The 13,559-nt window shown below is 27.4% G+C and overlaps 3 protein-coding genes across 3 annotated transcripts; 1 reads left to right on the top strand and 2 right to left on the bottom strand.

Moving 5' to 3' along the window:
- Window positions 1–29: 29 nt before the first annotated feature.
- Window positions 30–6,734, bottom strand: FG386_001104 (uncharacterized protein; the record flags this gene model as incomplete). Its single annotated transcript, XM_067340497.1, has 1 exon — window positions 30–6,734. The coding sequence occupies one exon, from the start codon at window positions 6,732–6,734 to the stop codon at window positions 30–32; it is 6,705 nt and encodes a 2,234-aa protein (XP_067197007.1).
- A 438-nt stretch (window positions 6,735–7,172) lies between these two features.
- Window positions 7,173–8,271, bottom strand: FG386_001105 (uncharacterized protein; the record flags this gene model as incomplete). Its single annotated transcript, XM_067340498.1, has 2 exons — window positions 7,173–8,158; window positions 8,214–8,271. 2 exons carry the CDS (start codon window positions 8,269–8,271, stop codon window positions 7,173–7,175), a joined length of 1,044 nt encoding a protein of 347 aa, XP_067197008.1.
- A 192-nt stretch (window positions 8,272–8,463) lies between these two features.
- Window positions 8,464–12,897, top strand: FG386_001107 (uncharacterized protein; the record flags this gene model as incomplete). The annotated part of the gene is made up of 1 exon (XM_067340500.1): window positions 8,464–12,897. The coding sequence occupies one exon, from the start codon at window positions 8,464–8,466 to the stop codon at window positions 12,895–12,897; it is 4,434 nt and encodes a 1,477-aa protein (XP_067197010.1).
- Window positions 12,898–13,559: the final 662 nt, after the last annotated feature.

Below are 13,559 nucleotides of genomic sequence, written 5' to 3' on the forward strand. Positions count from 1 at the left end.
ATCAGGTATTACATATTAAATACAAAAATTTATTTAATCTTTAATCTTAGGTTGTCATAACATTTATCTATAAGTTTTTCAATAATCGGATTTTTCTCTTTAATTTCTTGATAGTTTTTAAATGTACTTATTTCTAACTTCATCTTCTCTAAACTATTAAATATCATTTTGCACTGTGAATTTGAATAAATACAGTGATTATTCTTATTTATAGAGTCAAAAATCGGAGATGAATTATATGACAATATTAAATCTAGAAAAATAACTGATAATGCTAGAAATTCCATATTCTTTGTCAATCTACATTTCTCAATTATTTTAAGTATCTTTATGTTTTCTTCTGTTTCATCAATCCTCCAATGCTTAAAAAATTTTTTTCTAGAAGAAGAAAGACCCAAATTAATAAATAACCTTAAAACTGCCAATCTAATTGAGATAGGAACAGAGTCATTCAAAACTATTCCTTCCAGCCATAAATTATTCTTTTGTGAGAATTTCAAATCATTTCCATTCAAAAAATTTAACTCTTTTTGCGTAATATTACTGCACAAATTACCATATTCCTCATTTATTTCTACTGGAAGACTACTATAACCAATACCCAAATTTAATCCTATTGAACTATCAGATTCAAGTAGGTTTAAAAATAAATCATGAAGTCTACTTGAACCCTGCTTTTGAGATCTGGTTATATCTGAAAGGGGGACTGAATTTTGAGATTCATTAATTAATAATTTAGAATCTGATATTGGAATAATAAGTGAAGAGCAAGATATTGTGAGTGATATTATTTGCTTGAAGATACATGAAAAGGTATCAAAATCGTTCTCTATTTTTGTTGATTTTTTCGTGTATAACCACCAGTTTTTTAAACAAGTTGTAAATCCATCAGAGTTTTCCCTTTCTATCTCAGAATCCAGTTGTTTTGTTATACAATTCAGTAAAGCGAGAGATTCAACCACAAAAGTAAGTAGTGGCTTTAACTTTCTGTTTGTAAATAAATTAATAGGACCCTCAAATTCACTTAAGTATATCCCAATTATTTTTAAAAGTTGGAAGAGGCAACTTATTCTTGATAAAAAAACATTTTTAGCAAGCTTGCTGTAAAGATAAAATTTTTGATTTGAAGTTGCTCTTATAGATGTAACAGTATGAGATCTAAGCTCTCCAAGACAAACCTCTCTAAACTCAACTAAAAGACCTGCTGCTTTTTCAAGTATGCAGTTCAAGAATCCAATGTTAAAGCTATAGAAGTTAAATCTATCCCTTAATTCTGTTTTTTTCACATCATCATGACTTAAATAAACCTTTATGTCATAAACAAATGATGAAAAATAAGTTAAAGTATAAAACGAATAATCATTATGATTTTCTGTCGCTGTAATGTATAACCATTGATTGTATAATTCTTTAACAAAATTGGAAATATCTAGTTCAAGAATTGAGTTGATAATAACTTCTGAAAAAGCATTTATTGTAACAATAATTAAAAAATAATCAATAAATAAACGTAGTTGTAATTTTATTTCGTTGTTCGCAATTTTTAAGGAATTAGTGTAAACAATTAATTTATTACAATCTGACCAAATTGATAAAACCGCAGTTCTCAACTCTAATGAATGAATTAAAAGTTCCATAATATCTTTGTAATAACAAGATTTAAAAATAGTTAAAGATGAAATAGAAATCAATAATAAATCCTGCAAGGCACTATAATCCATATAATAATCTTCAATTAATGATTTTTCAACAATAAATTGAGCTATAAATGATATACTTGTGAATATTGAAGTTAGTAGTAATATTTTAAATTCAGAATCAAAATTTGATAAACATTGTTTAAATTTTTCTGATCTCATTAAACTATATTGAAGAATTGAAAAACCATTAATTAAATTCATAATATCATCATTAAACATAAACTTTGATATTTGATTAAAAAAATCAATTGATAACGAAATTATTTTTTTAAATAATTTATAATTTAACTGAATAATATTTTTATTTTCCAAATTTAACAATTCATTTAAATATACCAATAGTTGAACAAGTTCAGAATATGTTGTTTTTGATATTTCAGTATCACTCAAAATTAAATATATTTGTTCCTGGAGAATTCTTGAATTACTCGAGTCTATTTTAATAACATTAACAATAAACGATATCATTGAATATAGGATTCCATTCTCAATATTTAATTGAACGAGTTTATTTATACACAATAACAAATTGTTATTATTTTCTGAAAATCTTTTAAATATATAAGATGAAAATGGCAAGTAAACAGAAATTTTACCAAAAAATGCAATAACGAGCTTCAAAACAAAAAGTTTTAAATTATTTGAAATAATCCCTTCAGAAGAAGCTAATTCGTTTCCTTCCAAATTAAAGATAATACTAATTAATTGTGAAAATAATGTATCTACAATGTTTTCCAAAGAATCCATAAAAGTAGTACTGACAAGCTTAACTTCATCTCCTATTTTATCACAATTATTTTTTCGATAATCTTTTATTGGCTTATAATGAATACCCAAACACATGTCCAAAAACCTTAAAACAGTAGAGAAATAGTTACAAAAGTCTGCAGTTCTCCATGTAATACTACAATCCACAAAGTCTTTATCTAATATTAAAAAATTAGTTAATGTGGTAATAACATTAAGTGAATGTGAAATCAAGCAACCCCAAGTGATCCTTTCATTTCTTTTACTTTCAAGTAATGATTCTGAAATCTTCATATTCGAAACAAGAGAATATATGTTACCTGAAAATTCAATCTCCCATCTATCTAATAAAATAATTTTAAGATCCCAAACTCTTTTTTGAATTTCATATGAACTGGATGTTATTCCAACAACATAAAGCCATTTAAGAAGATTCTTTTGCAAATATATAACAAGAGGATGGTTTAATAAATTGGAAACAGAAAGTTTTTCAAAAATCTCCAGCAAACAGAGCACAAAAGAGGATTCTTGGTAGGTTTTAGATCTAGAAACGTCTAAAATTTCCATATTGCAAATAAATTTTTTATTATTCATGAGTAATTTTAGGCACGATATAGTATGCCTTGGATTCTCTTCCAACCATCTTTTCAAAGGCATCTTAGATAGTAATCTTGCAATCATCATTAGAGTTGTAGGTGAAGAATCAGAGTTCAAAGGGTCTATGAGTTTTGGAACTTGGAGAACCAAGAAACTCCATTGAATGTTATCTGGAAGAAATTCAAAGAATAACTCGTTTAATTTACCCTCAAATGATTCCATTGCTAAACAAATAATGTCAAAAATATTTAAACTCACAGTAGGTCTAATACTTCCAATGTGAATATCAAAATTTTTTTCCTTAAAAAAGCTATTAAAAAATGATGAAATAATAACAAAGTGAGTTAAGTATCTTGAAACATTCTCCATAAATATCAATTGATCTGAGTAATGATAAGACTCAAGAATTATATATATTATTTTAATAACTGAGAGAAGTTTAAGATCAATATTAAAATAACTAATGTTCAACAACTCTAAACAATTTGCAACATCATCTAGAGTTTGAAAATTAGCTGAATTTAAAAATATTATTAGTTTCGAGAATACTGAATCGATACTTTCTTTTACCTTTAATTCACAGGTCTCCAAATTAACAGCAAATACAGTCAACTTAGTCCAGGGGAAAGTTAGTGAAAATATTGAAAAAATTACTTCCGATAAATAAGTATAGTTGCCATCAACTTCTTTCTTTTTTGTGAGTTGATAAATGTCATTTAAAATTTCATCAATTGGTTTTGAAATATTATTCAAATAATATTTTTTATCTAAAAAAGCTAAGTTATCAACTTCCAATTGTTTGTTAGAACTTTCTATTAATTTTTTTGAATTAGGTAATATTAAAAGTTTATCTAAAAAAGAAGAAACTATAATTTCGTTACAAGTCTCTTCCAAATATTCCTCATTAATACTTTGAGCAATTTTTTGTTCTCCAAGAAAACCTGTTTTTAAAATAATAATCAAAATAGTTGATAATAGGGATGAAGAACTACATCTACATTCCTCAGATGAACTAAACATCCAGTAACTTAAATGGTTAAGTAATAAAAGCGAATACCCTCCAACAAAATAATCAATAAATTCTTTTTGATATGATCTTGAAACAATAATAGCATTAACTGCTACAGATAAATGATAAAAAATGGAACTTTCATCCTGATAAATAATTTCTGTCATTCCTAGTAATGACATATCATCTCCCTTGATATTTTTATCGTCTATTGAATTTATAAGGTACTTTTGGCATGTATATTGCATAAGTAACTTTATCAACACTTCTGTATATATAACAAAGATTCTGAATGGAATTTTTGTAGACGTTAGTGATTCCGTAATTGAATATATAGCTGATATTTTTATCTGAGTTTGTATTCTATTATTTTTAATTACACTCAACATTTTTGAAATTTGAGATAAATCAGGTAACTTTAAAGGCGAAATATTTGTTTCAGTATAATACTCTAATATTAAGTTACTGTCAATAAATGAATCACTAAAACGTTCTTTATATTGATTGTTCTTAAACTCAATAAGAGAGAAGTATTTGTGAAATAAAAATTTAGTATTAATCTCCCAATATCTTTCCATATTTTCTTGGCTATCAAGAAAAAGTTCTATTTCAAGTTTATTTTTTGGAAATGAAGGTTTACTTCCCAAAATAGAAATTAGTTGAAATATTGCTGATCTTCTGATATTTCTATCTCTTTTAAAGCATTTAAAAATAAGTAAAATAAATTTAAAACTGTTGGAGGGATTAAAATTCTCATAAATTGACTCAGTAAATATTTCACAAAGGATTATTGATTTTTGTAATTCTATCAATTCTCTACTTTCAGCCTCAATAGTATTAAGGGAATTAGAATATTCCATTAATACACCATTTTCCCATTCTCTAATTAACTCATTGACAGAAATAAAAATATCTTCATTTTTTTTAGAATAAACCTCTCTTAAAATTAAAATATTTGATATCCAAGATAAAGGTGAGGACATAAATAATATTCTATTTTGTATTACCTTCCTCTTCATAACTTTAAATAACAACGTAATATTTGAAATTTCTTTGTTTTTCTGTATATTCTGAACAATATAAGCAAAAAGATAGCTTAAAGTAACAAAAATAAGATTCCTGAGTTGTGAATCCTTTAAATCAAAAAGCAAATCAAGCACTAATTCAAGATGTTTTTGAATTAAAGATATATTATTTTCACTTTTCAATAAAAAAATAATGAAGGAAACTGTATGATTTGGACTCCTTATAAAATTACTAATATGTTCATCTGAAATATAATTGTCGTCATTCTGAGTAGTGTTATTATTATTTAATTTTCCATAATTATATACAAAATACTTATTTATATGATCAAATAAAAATAGTGTTTGATTTGTGAAAATGATCGAGTCGAGAGTTTCCAAATTTTCATTTTTGAAAATAGGCTTAAGAATTTCGATAATCGTTGATCTGAAATTGCACTTAAAATCGGGTCTAAGAGAATCAACTTGAATAACATCCTTATTAATCAATAAATATCTAATGCAACTTAGTAAACTATTAAATTCAATATGAGATTCATTATTAAAAAATGTGTTAATACCAAAAGAAACTTCAGTATGTTTACCCTTAGAATCAGAGACTTCATCATATTGATTATCAAATTCAGCTCTAATAATTGATTTATCATTATATTCAACATTTCCGAAATTTTTATTCAATAAAAGCGTCATTTCTTTTAGATAACTGTCAGAACTATCTTTTTTTAAGATGCTAAAAGTTTTATATAAATAATATACATAAAGAATAAATTGAGAAAATATATCTGAAAATGCCAATATTGAATAATAACCTATTCCTCTATTATCCTCGACATATATATTCGTTAAGGTCCTACAGATAACTTCAGAGGAGTCTGTTATTCTAATTTTAATTTCATGAAATATATTGTCCTGAAATTCAATTATATTTTTTTCAGATTCTAATATTTTAATTAATTTTGAATTAATATCAGAACAACATGAAATTAATTTAAATAAACTGGTCCAGAGCCTCGTCCTTCTCATAAGATTTTCATTGAAAAATGACGTCTTATCCTGTCCGATAATTTCATAAATTGGCACAATTGTCTCTATCTTACATTCACAATGTGCTTGAATACCATTCTTAATTGCGTAGTTAATCACATTAGGTATTACTGTAGCAGTAAAAATAACTATTCTTTCTAAAAGATCCTTTGGTATGAAACCCAAGTTAAGTAAATTATCGAATAATTTCGAGGTATTTTTAATCATTTCAATAAACAAATCAATAAGGCCTTGTTTTAAAATAAGACAACAGGTAGAGTTTGTCGAATTACTCGATGTAGTTATAAATGAATTGTTGTCATCATCATATATTGAGTTCGAATGAGTATCATCACAGCAACAAGAAACATCAAGAGCTTTAATGAGTAGTTTCCATAACGAATCATTTACAATTAACGTACATTTTGGAAAATCGCCCAAAATATCTTGCTTTATTGCACTACATATTCTTAAAAGTTCTTTGCAATTTTTAGCCTTTAAGTTTAAATTGGATCCTTGGATCCTATCAATCATTTCACTAACTGCATTGTTAATGTAATTCAAAAGTTCCAACTCAATACTATTAATACCTACTTTTTTCAAGTCGTGGATATTGTTTTCTTCTAAACTCATCTCCTGTGTTTTTGAGATTTAAGTAATATCTAAATAACTTATACATGTGTAAATTCCATCAAGAACTTATTTACTTTTAATATATGATTTAAATGTATTAAAAAAAATTCTATTTTCTATTTTTTTTCAAATAAATTTTCGCTTTTTCTTTTTTAACCCTCTCGGTCCTTGTGCACAGTTTACTTGTACCTTACTCAGCACCCCTCCTATAAAACTTTACCTGGTAACTAGAGCCGTCTAGTCGACTATTTAAATTTATTTAATTATTCTAACAGTTAAAAAAGAAAAAACACGATTAAAATTAAAACAACAATATAATAAAATGTTAAGGCAATATTTTAATATCAAATTGCTTAATTTTAGAATTAAAAAGTGAATTTGAAAAAAAAAATATATATTTAAATATACTAAAGCAAAAAATTTAACAATAATTAAACCCTATTTATCTAGAAACTGTGGTCTTCTCAATTCACAGTGTGTCATTAACCTCTTAAACATTTGAATATATTTTCTTGTTGTTTCATCATTTAAAACATGCGCTATATGAGATGAAAAAATCTTAGTTCTTCCTGCTCTTTCATGAATTCCTACCATAGTTACTCCCATTGGCCATGGAGCATTACCTATTGCAAGTTCAATGTATTTATCTTGTGCTTTAATATATTCTCTGTCGCAACACAATATTACAATTTCATACAACTTTTCCAACACCTCTCCATCTACTTTTCCATCCATATTTCTTAGTGAACTAATTAATGGTTGTATATCCCTTTTCGTCTGGTAATACTGTGCAGAATCATATTTTCCTTTTTCTGTCTCTGCATCTTTTTTGGAACGATGTTTTAAAATTCTTTCCCACTCACATATTTGATTTTCTATCCATCTAAGAACAAATTTTTCATTGCACTCTCCGTCCTCTTGTTTTATATCCACAAAATCGATTTCAGTTTTATCAGTATCATTAACTGAATATAATGAAATATTCGAGTCAAATTCATATGTAAATATATTCTTTTGACCGATATTTATTTCTTCCTTTGTTCTTCCCTGTATCTCTAATGCCAATAGTCTCTCATAACGCTGTTCATAGCTCTCGCCAAATAGTATAATAGGCTCACCAAGGAACCTTAATCTTTTGACTATTTCATTAACACTTATTCCATTATCATCGACCTTATTTTCAAAAACATTTTCTAGTGAATAGTTTTTTCCATTGTTTGTAGCTTCATTAATACTCCTCGAATCATGAATCCCTCCTTCTTTCAGATCTATTTTAGAGTCTAAAAAACATTCATAATCATTAAACTTTGAGTGCTTCACTTCTTTCTTTAAAACCTTTCTTAAATCTCTCTCTTTTTGTCTGTTAATATACTCTTTTATTTCATATTTTTTTAATTCATTTTGAGATATCCAACTTTTGTTATCTATTAAAAGAAACAAAGTTAAAATTAGATAATATATTGTAAAAAATATACTTACTTAGCTTTTGTTTTAAATCAGATTTTTTCGAATTAATCAAATCTTTCAAAGAATCCATCAATTCATATTGTTAGTGTGTTAACTTATGTTGAAATTGGCACCTCCAAATAAAAGCGCGCGCGTCTATGATGTTTTATGGTCTAAAAAAACATTTAGCAAGTAAAAATTACATTTTTTGCATGAGGGATAGGATAAAAAATTTGCAGTAAAATGGAAAAAGTACTTAGAGAGAATTTAAGAACAACAAAATATGAAAATGAAGATACTTATCATTTTAGTATTTAATATTATAATTAATTTCACACACTCTCAGGTTCCAGGAGTTGCCTATGAAAAAATATCGTCAGTTGAATCGTACCACTCTCAAAATGGAACACCTTATGGTTGTGATATAAAGAATGGAAAATCAACTCCGGCATATTATGAGACAATTTGGGCAGGTATATCTGTTCCACCTATAATCACGGCATGTCAATATGTGCAGCCAATAACCCTCACTGTTGGTAATTTAAACCACACAGATCCAGTAATTGTTGAATTTACATGTAACAATAAATATATAAATGGTGATTCTCAAATAATGACCCAGTATGGAGTACTTACAGTATCAAATTCAATAATTACCTTTCCAATATGTGAATCATTCGTTAATATATTGAACAACATAAAACCCACACAGGTTCAAACATACTCATATACAAATTTAACCTACTATATAACAAATGATATGATAGAAAGTATATTACACCATTTTTCTGTTTTACAATATGGTTTAAACAATGGAAAAGAATATGAGTGGCTTTCTAATCACATATACAGTGAAAATTGGTACAACATTACAAGTGATTTAAATCTACCAAATTTAATAAGTCCAATGATAACAATTCCATTGCAATACAAAGTATTTTTGCCTGATCATCTGCTTCCCGGTAAATTTGTCGTTGGTTCAAAAAGTGATCATTACTATGTCGATGGTTTTAATGTTACAATTCTAGATATTACAAATAACACCTCAAATGAAGAACTTTGGGTGCCTAAAAATGGATTAGGTGGCTTCTTACCAACACTAACTCCTGTGTATCAGATGAAGGTTGTTCCATATATAAATAATGTGACAACTTTTTTTAATAGTGCAGCTATTACTTGGGGTTACACTAATTATCCATTTACAGTTACGCCTGTTAGAGTAATTCCACCGACAAGATTACCAGATAGCAATAATAGCACTCAGATTTGTTCTAGTAATTTTGATTTTTATTATCCAACAAGGCCTTATAGTATTACTGGAGAAGAAATAATAAACAAAAATGACTTTATAAAAGATTTAGGGTTATTACTTCCAAACAAAACTAATTTGATTTATCAAAGAAACACTATTCAATCAAGTAACTTTTTCAATAAATATGCAATGATGAATGATCCAAAGAAAGAAGGAATACTTGAAGACACTGCAGTTCCATTTGAAATTATTAATGACAATTTTATAGGTGGATGTTATTTCAATGGGACATATCCTTTGGTACCTTCTATTGAAAATCAAGGAATTACAGATGTTGGACGTTGTTCCAGTGAACAATTAAACAAAAGTACACTCTTTAAAACACCATTTTATCCGCCTCCGCTGAAGTTTGAAGGTTACTTTCACCCCGAGGTTGATCAACCTGGTGTCTATACAAATATATATCAAACAGTTTCATACGTACAAACAGGTAGTCCTATGAAAATGAGTGATTCACATAAAAAAATAATTGGAAAATATTCAGGATTTTCAATTTTAAGTCAATTATTTTATGGAATACTTCTACAAGGTCCAAGAATTATTTGGCAATCACCATACTTCTTCAACCCAAATAATGCACTAAATCCAAAAGGTTCTTTTTATGCGTTATCGCCTCAATATATTGAAAAAGTATACGGATCATTTAGTCTACCTGGTGGTGGCTCAAGTTGTAGAGGGGCAAGAATGATTCCTCTTCCAATAGAAATGTCTGATGTAAGTATTACATGGCAGTGTTACACATCGAAAACACCGGTTTCTCTTCTTTATTCCACAACAACTCTTAAAGACAGTGCATATAATGCATGCATGTATGCAGGAACAAGTTCTGATTTAGTAAATTGTAATAGTGACACTAACATACCATATACTCTTAATGGTGCAACATACACCAATAACACTTGGGAAGTAAAAATTCAATCAAAGGACTATAAAACAAGTAGTTCTTTGCTTTTTATTCAAAATAACACCTCTCCCTTAACATTCTATGGCTATTCTTCAAGCGGATGGTGGATAGAAACACTAACATATCCTAATAATTATGAACAATGGTTTTTAAAAATTCAAACTTGTTCTTATTTGTCAGAAATTCCAATAATCCCAACAGACATTCCTCAAGTATTCAATATAAACTCCGTTACGGGAAATTGGGACCACATCAAAAATTCGCATCATTTTGGCTCAATTCCATTTTTAAATAAAACTACTTCCTTTAGTATAGAAGTTCAAGTTAATGATACAGGTTACTTTAAAAATAATAATGAGATAATTAAATTCAACTCTTATCTTATTTGCGATGGTTTTCATTCATTCGAATTGGAGACTTATCCTTCCTCTGTAAAACTACAAGAAATATTACCTCCAGAAAAATTAACTGTATCTGCATTGATTAAACCGTATATTTTGTATGAGGAAGAAAACATAAACTGTTTTGTAGTATTTTACGTAATTCCAAGTTCTGAAAAAAACTCCATTACACCAGGAACTTATGGTTCACTTGCAAATCAGATTCCGTCTTCACCTAGAAGGGGAATAGGCGAATATATCTATTTTGTTAACATTGATATGCCACCTTTAATGGATGAAATAAAACTATTGGTTCCCAACCCAGGAAAAACATCTATCAGTGATACTATATTCATACAAAACAATAAAATTTCATTCCCTACTCCAGAACAGTCATCAGTATTTCCTTCAATTGGGATTATTGCTTCATCAGATCCGATACTGAAAAAAACTTCTAAAATCCTTATTTTAGGGGATCAACTACAATTATTTCAACAATCAATTAGGCTACCATCAGTTGTTCCTGAATGGTATGTATTTCTTAAAGCAACAACTCCATCAAATAGTGGATGTTTTATTCCTTGTGATCCAAGTTTGAAAGATCATTATATAATTCCATATTGTAGTTTTGATGAGAAAACTCCAATGTGTCCATATGAAAAAGTTGAAATGGCAAGTCATGATTCCAGACAGGAAATAGAAGATCTCATTGCAGTAGCGACCCATCCTCTTTCTTATCTTTCATTAACTGACGTTTTGCAGGTTGGAGTATCTCTGTTTTCACAACCAAGTTCAAATACTATAATTTGGAAAGATTACTTTGATCTTTTATTTGAAATGTTGATTGATCAACCAAAAACTCCGTCTGCTGCTGATTTTTCAGCATCAAAAATCATGGTATTCAATATTTTAAATATGATTTTGAGTGAGGCATATCATAATCCAAAGCTTGAAATAGATACAATAAAGCCATTTAATTCAATTTTAAATAATACACTAAATGCAGAATGTTCAAATAGTCCTGGATTTAAATACCTGTTATTAGAGACAATAGATCTATTGATAGCAACAAATGGCTGGGAATTTTTCAGTTCTAAACCAGAATATTTAAATTTAATAGAATTATTATTACAATCAATTGGAAATAGAATTTCCTTTTTTGACTCAATTGGTACAGAATTCAAATGGAATGGATCAAAATCAAGAGTTGAATTTCATACAAAAGTATTTAACAAATACGATCTAAAGACAGGGTTTAATATTGGTAACTTATATATTCCTCAAATATCATTTACTAACCAAGTTCATCATAAGTTAGTTGAATCAATTTATATGCTTAAAAATCCAAAATACTATGATCAACCACTAGCAGATTCTTATTGGGTTCCATCTTGCCCAAATAACACTATGGCAATTTCCATCATAAAATATCCAGATAATATTATTAAAAATTCAATAAACAAATCATTATCTTCAGAGAATTTTGTTTCTATACCAATTATTTCAGCAACATTCTATTCTTGTTCAATTGACTACAATTTAATAAATATACCCTCTCCCGTTGTATTTTCTATGGATTTACAATTAGACGTTCCAGTAAATATAACCTCCCTTATATGTGGAATCAAGATCAATAATAAGTGGGATGAGTCATATTGTAATACATATCACACATACAATAGTTCTAATCCAAGAAAATCATCTATCCAATGCCAATGCAGAGCAATAGGTGAATATGGTCTTATCGGAACAGTAACACCATTAAATAAATTCCAAACAGACACAACAACCTGGCCGGGATTTGATGGTGATTTCGAAAGTATTGTTCCAAACATTTCAGAAATCAAACCAATTATTGAAGATGTTAATTCTGGTTTTATCTTTATTCAAGGTGAGGCAAATAAGGAAAAAAACAAATACGATATTTTAGAAGAGGGTCAAATTGGGAGGTACTCTGTGAATTACAAGAGAAAGAGCAATGAAACTTCCGAGACATACGGACTAATACAACAAGAATCTTTAAATGAAGGATATACAAGTCTAGATTTTCATTTTTTATATTCGTGGGAACCTCTATCTAGCAATTCAACCTCAAATGTTACTGTTGAAAAATACGAATAATTTGCACGTAAAAAAAGAAACAAGTAAATTTCAAAACGATTTTATATTTAGGGGTAATCTAAACTCCTAAGAAAATGCAAATACTCGGCTAATTAACAAACTAAAATTTTGTTTAACAATTCTATGTTTCGTCTACTATTTACTGTTTAACTAATGAATTAGACTTAGAAAGAATGGCTATTCTACATTTAAATTAGTGTTTAGATAATATAGCTTAATGTAGCAGTGATATTAATATAGTAGAATTTCCGTTAAAAAAAGTGTGAAAACAAATTACAAATAAAAATCAAGTTAAAAATATATTTCAATAAATTAATATATATATGCTGCAAATCATGTTAATAATTACTTTAAATAATTAGAGAGAAAAAATATTAATAGCTATAAACTTAGAATCCTATAAACCTAATTAGATTTAAAAAATTAATAATTCAATGTGTTTTAATTTTTATTTTAACGGCAAATATTGTAATTTTAAGTTGTTTTATAAATTTAAATTCATAAAAACTCATACAAAAGTTTATTAAATTAAAAAAAAAGAATAAAAATGTTAAATATTAAAAAATAAATTATATAAAATTTTGTATTGATTCAACAGCTTTAATAACAAATACAAACATTATATTAAAATAAATATTGAAGATTTTCCAAAAAAAAAAAAA

Source organism: Cryptosporidium ryanae, assembly GCF_009792415.1.
Source record: "Cryptosporidium ryanae isolate 45019 chromosome Unknown contig_20, whole genome shotgun sequence".
In the NCBI taxonomy this organism is placed as follows: domain Eukaryota; phylum Apicomplexa; class Conoidasida; order Eucoccidiorida; family Cryptosporidiidae; genus Cryptosporidium; species Cryptosporidium ryanae.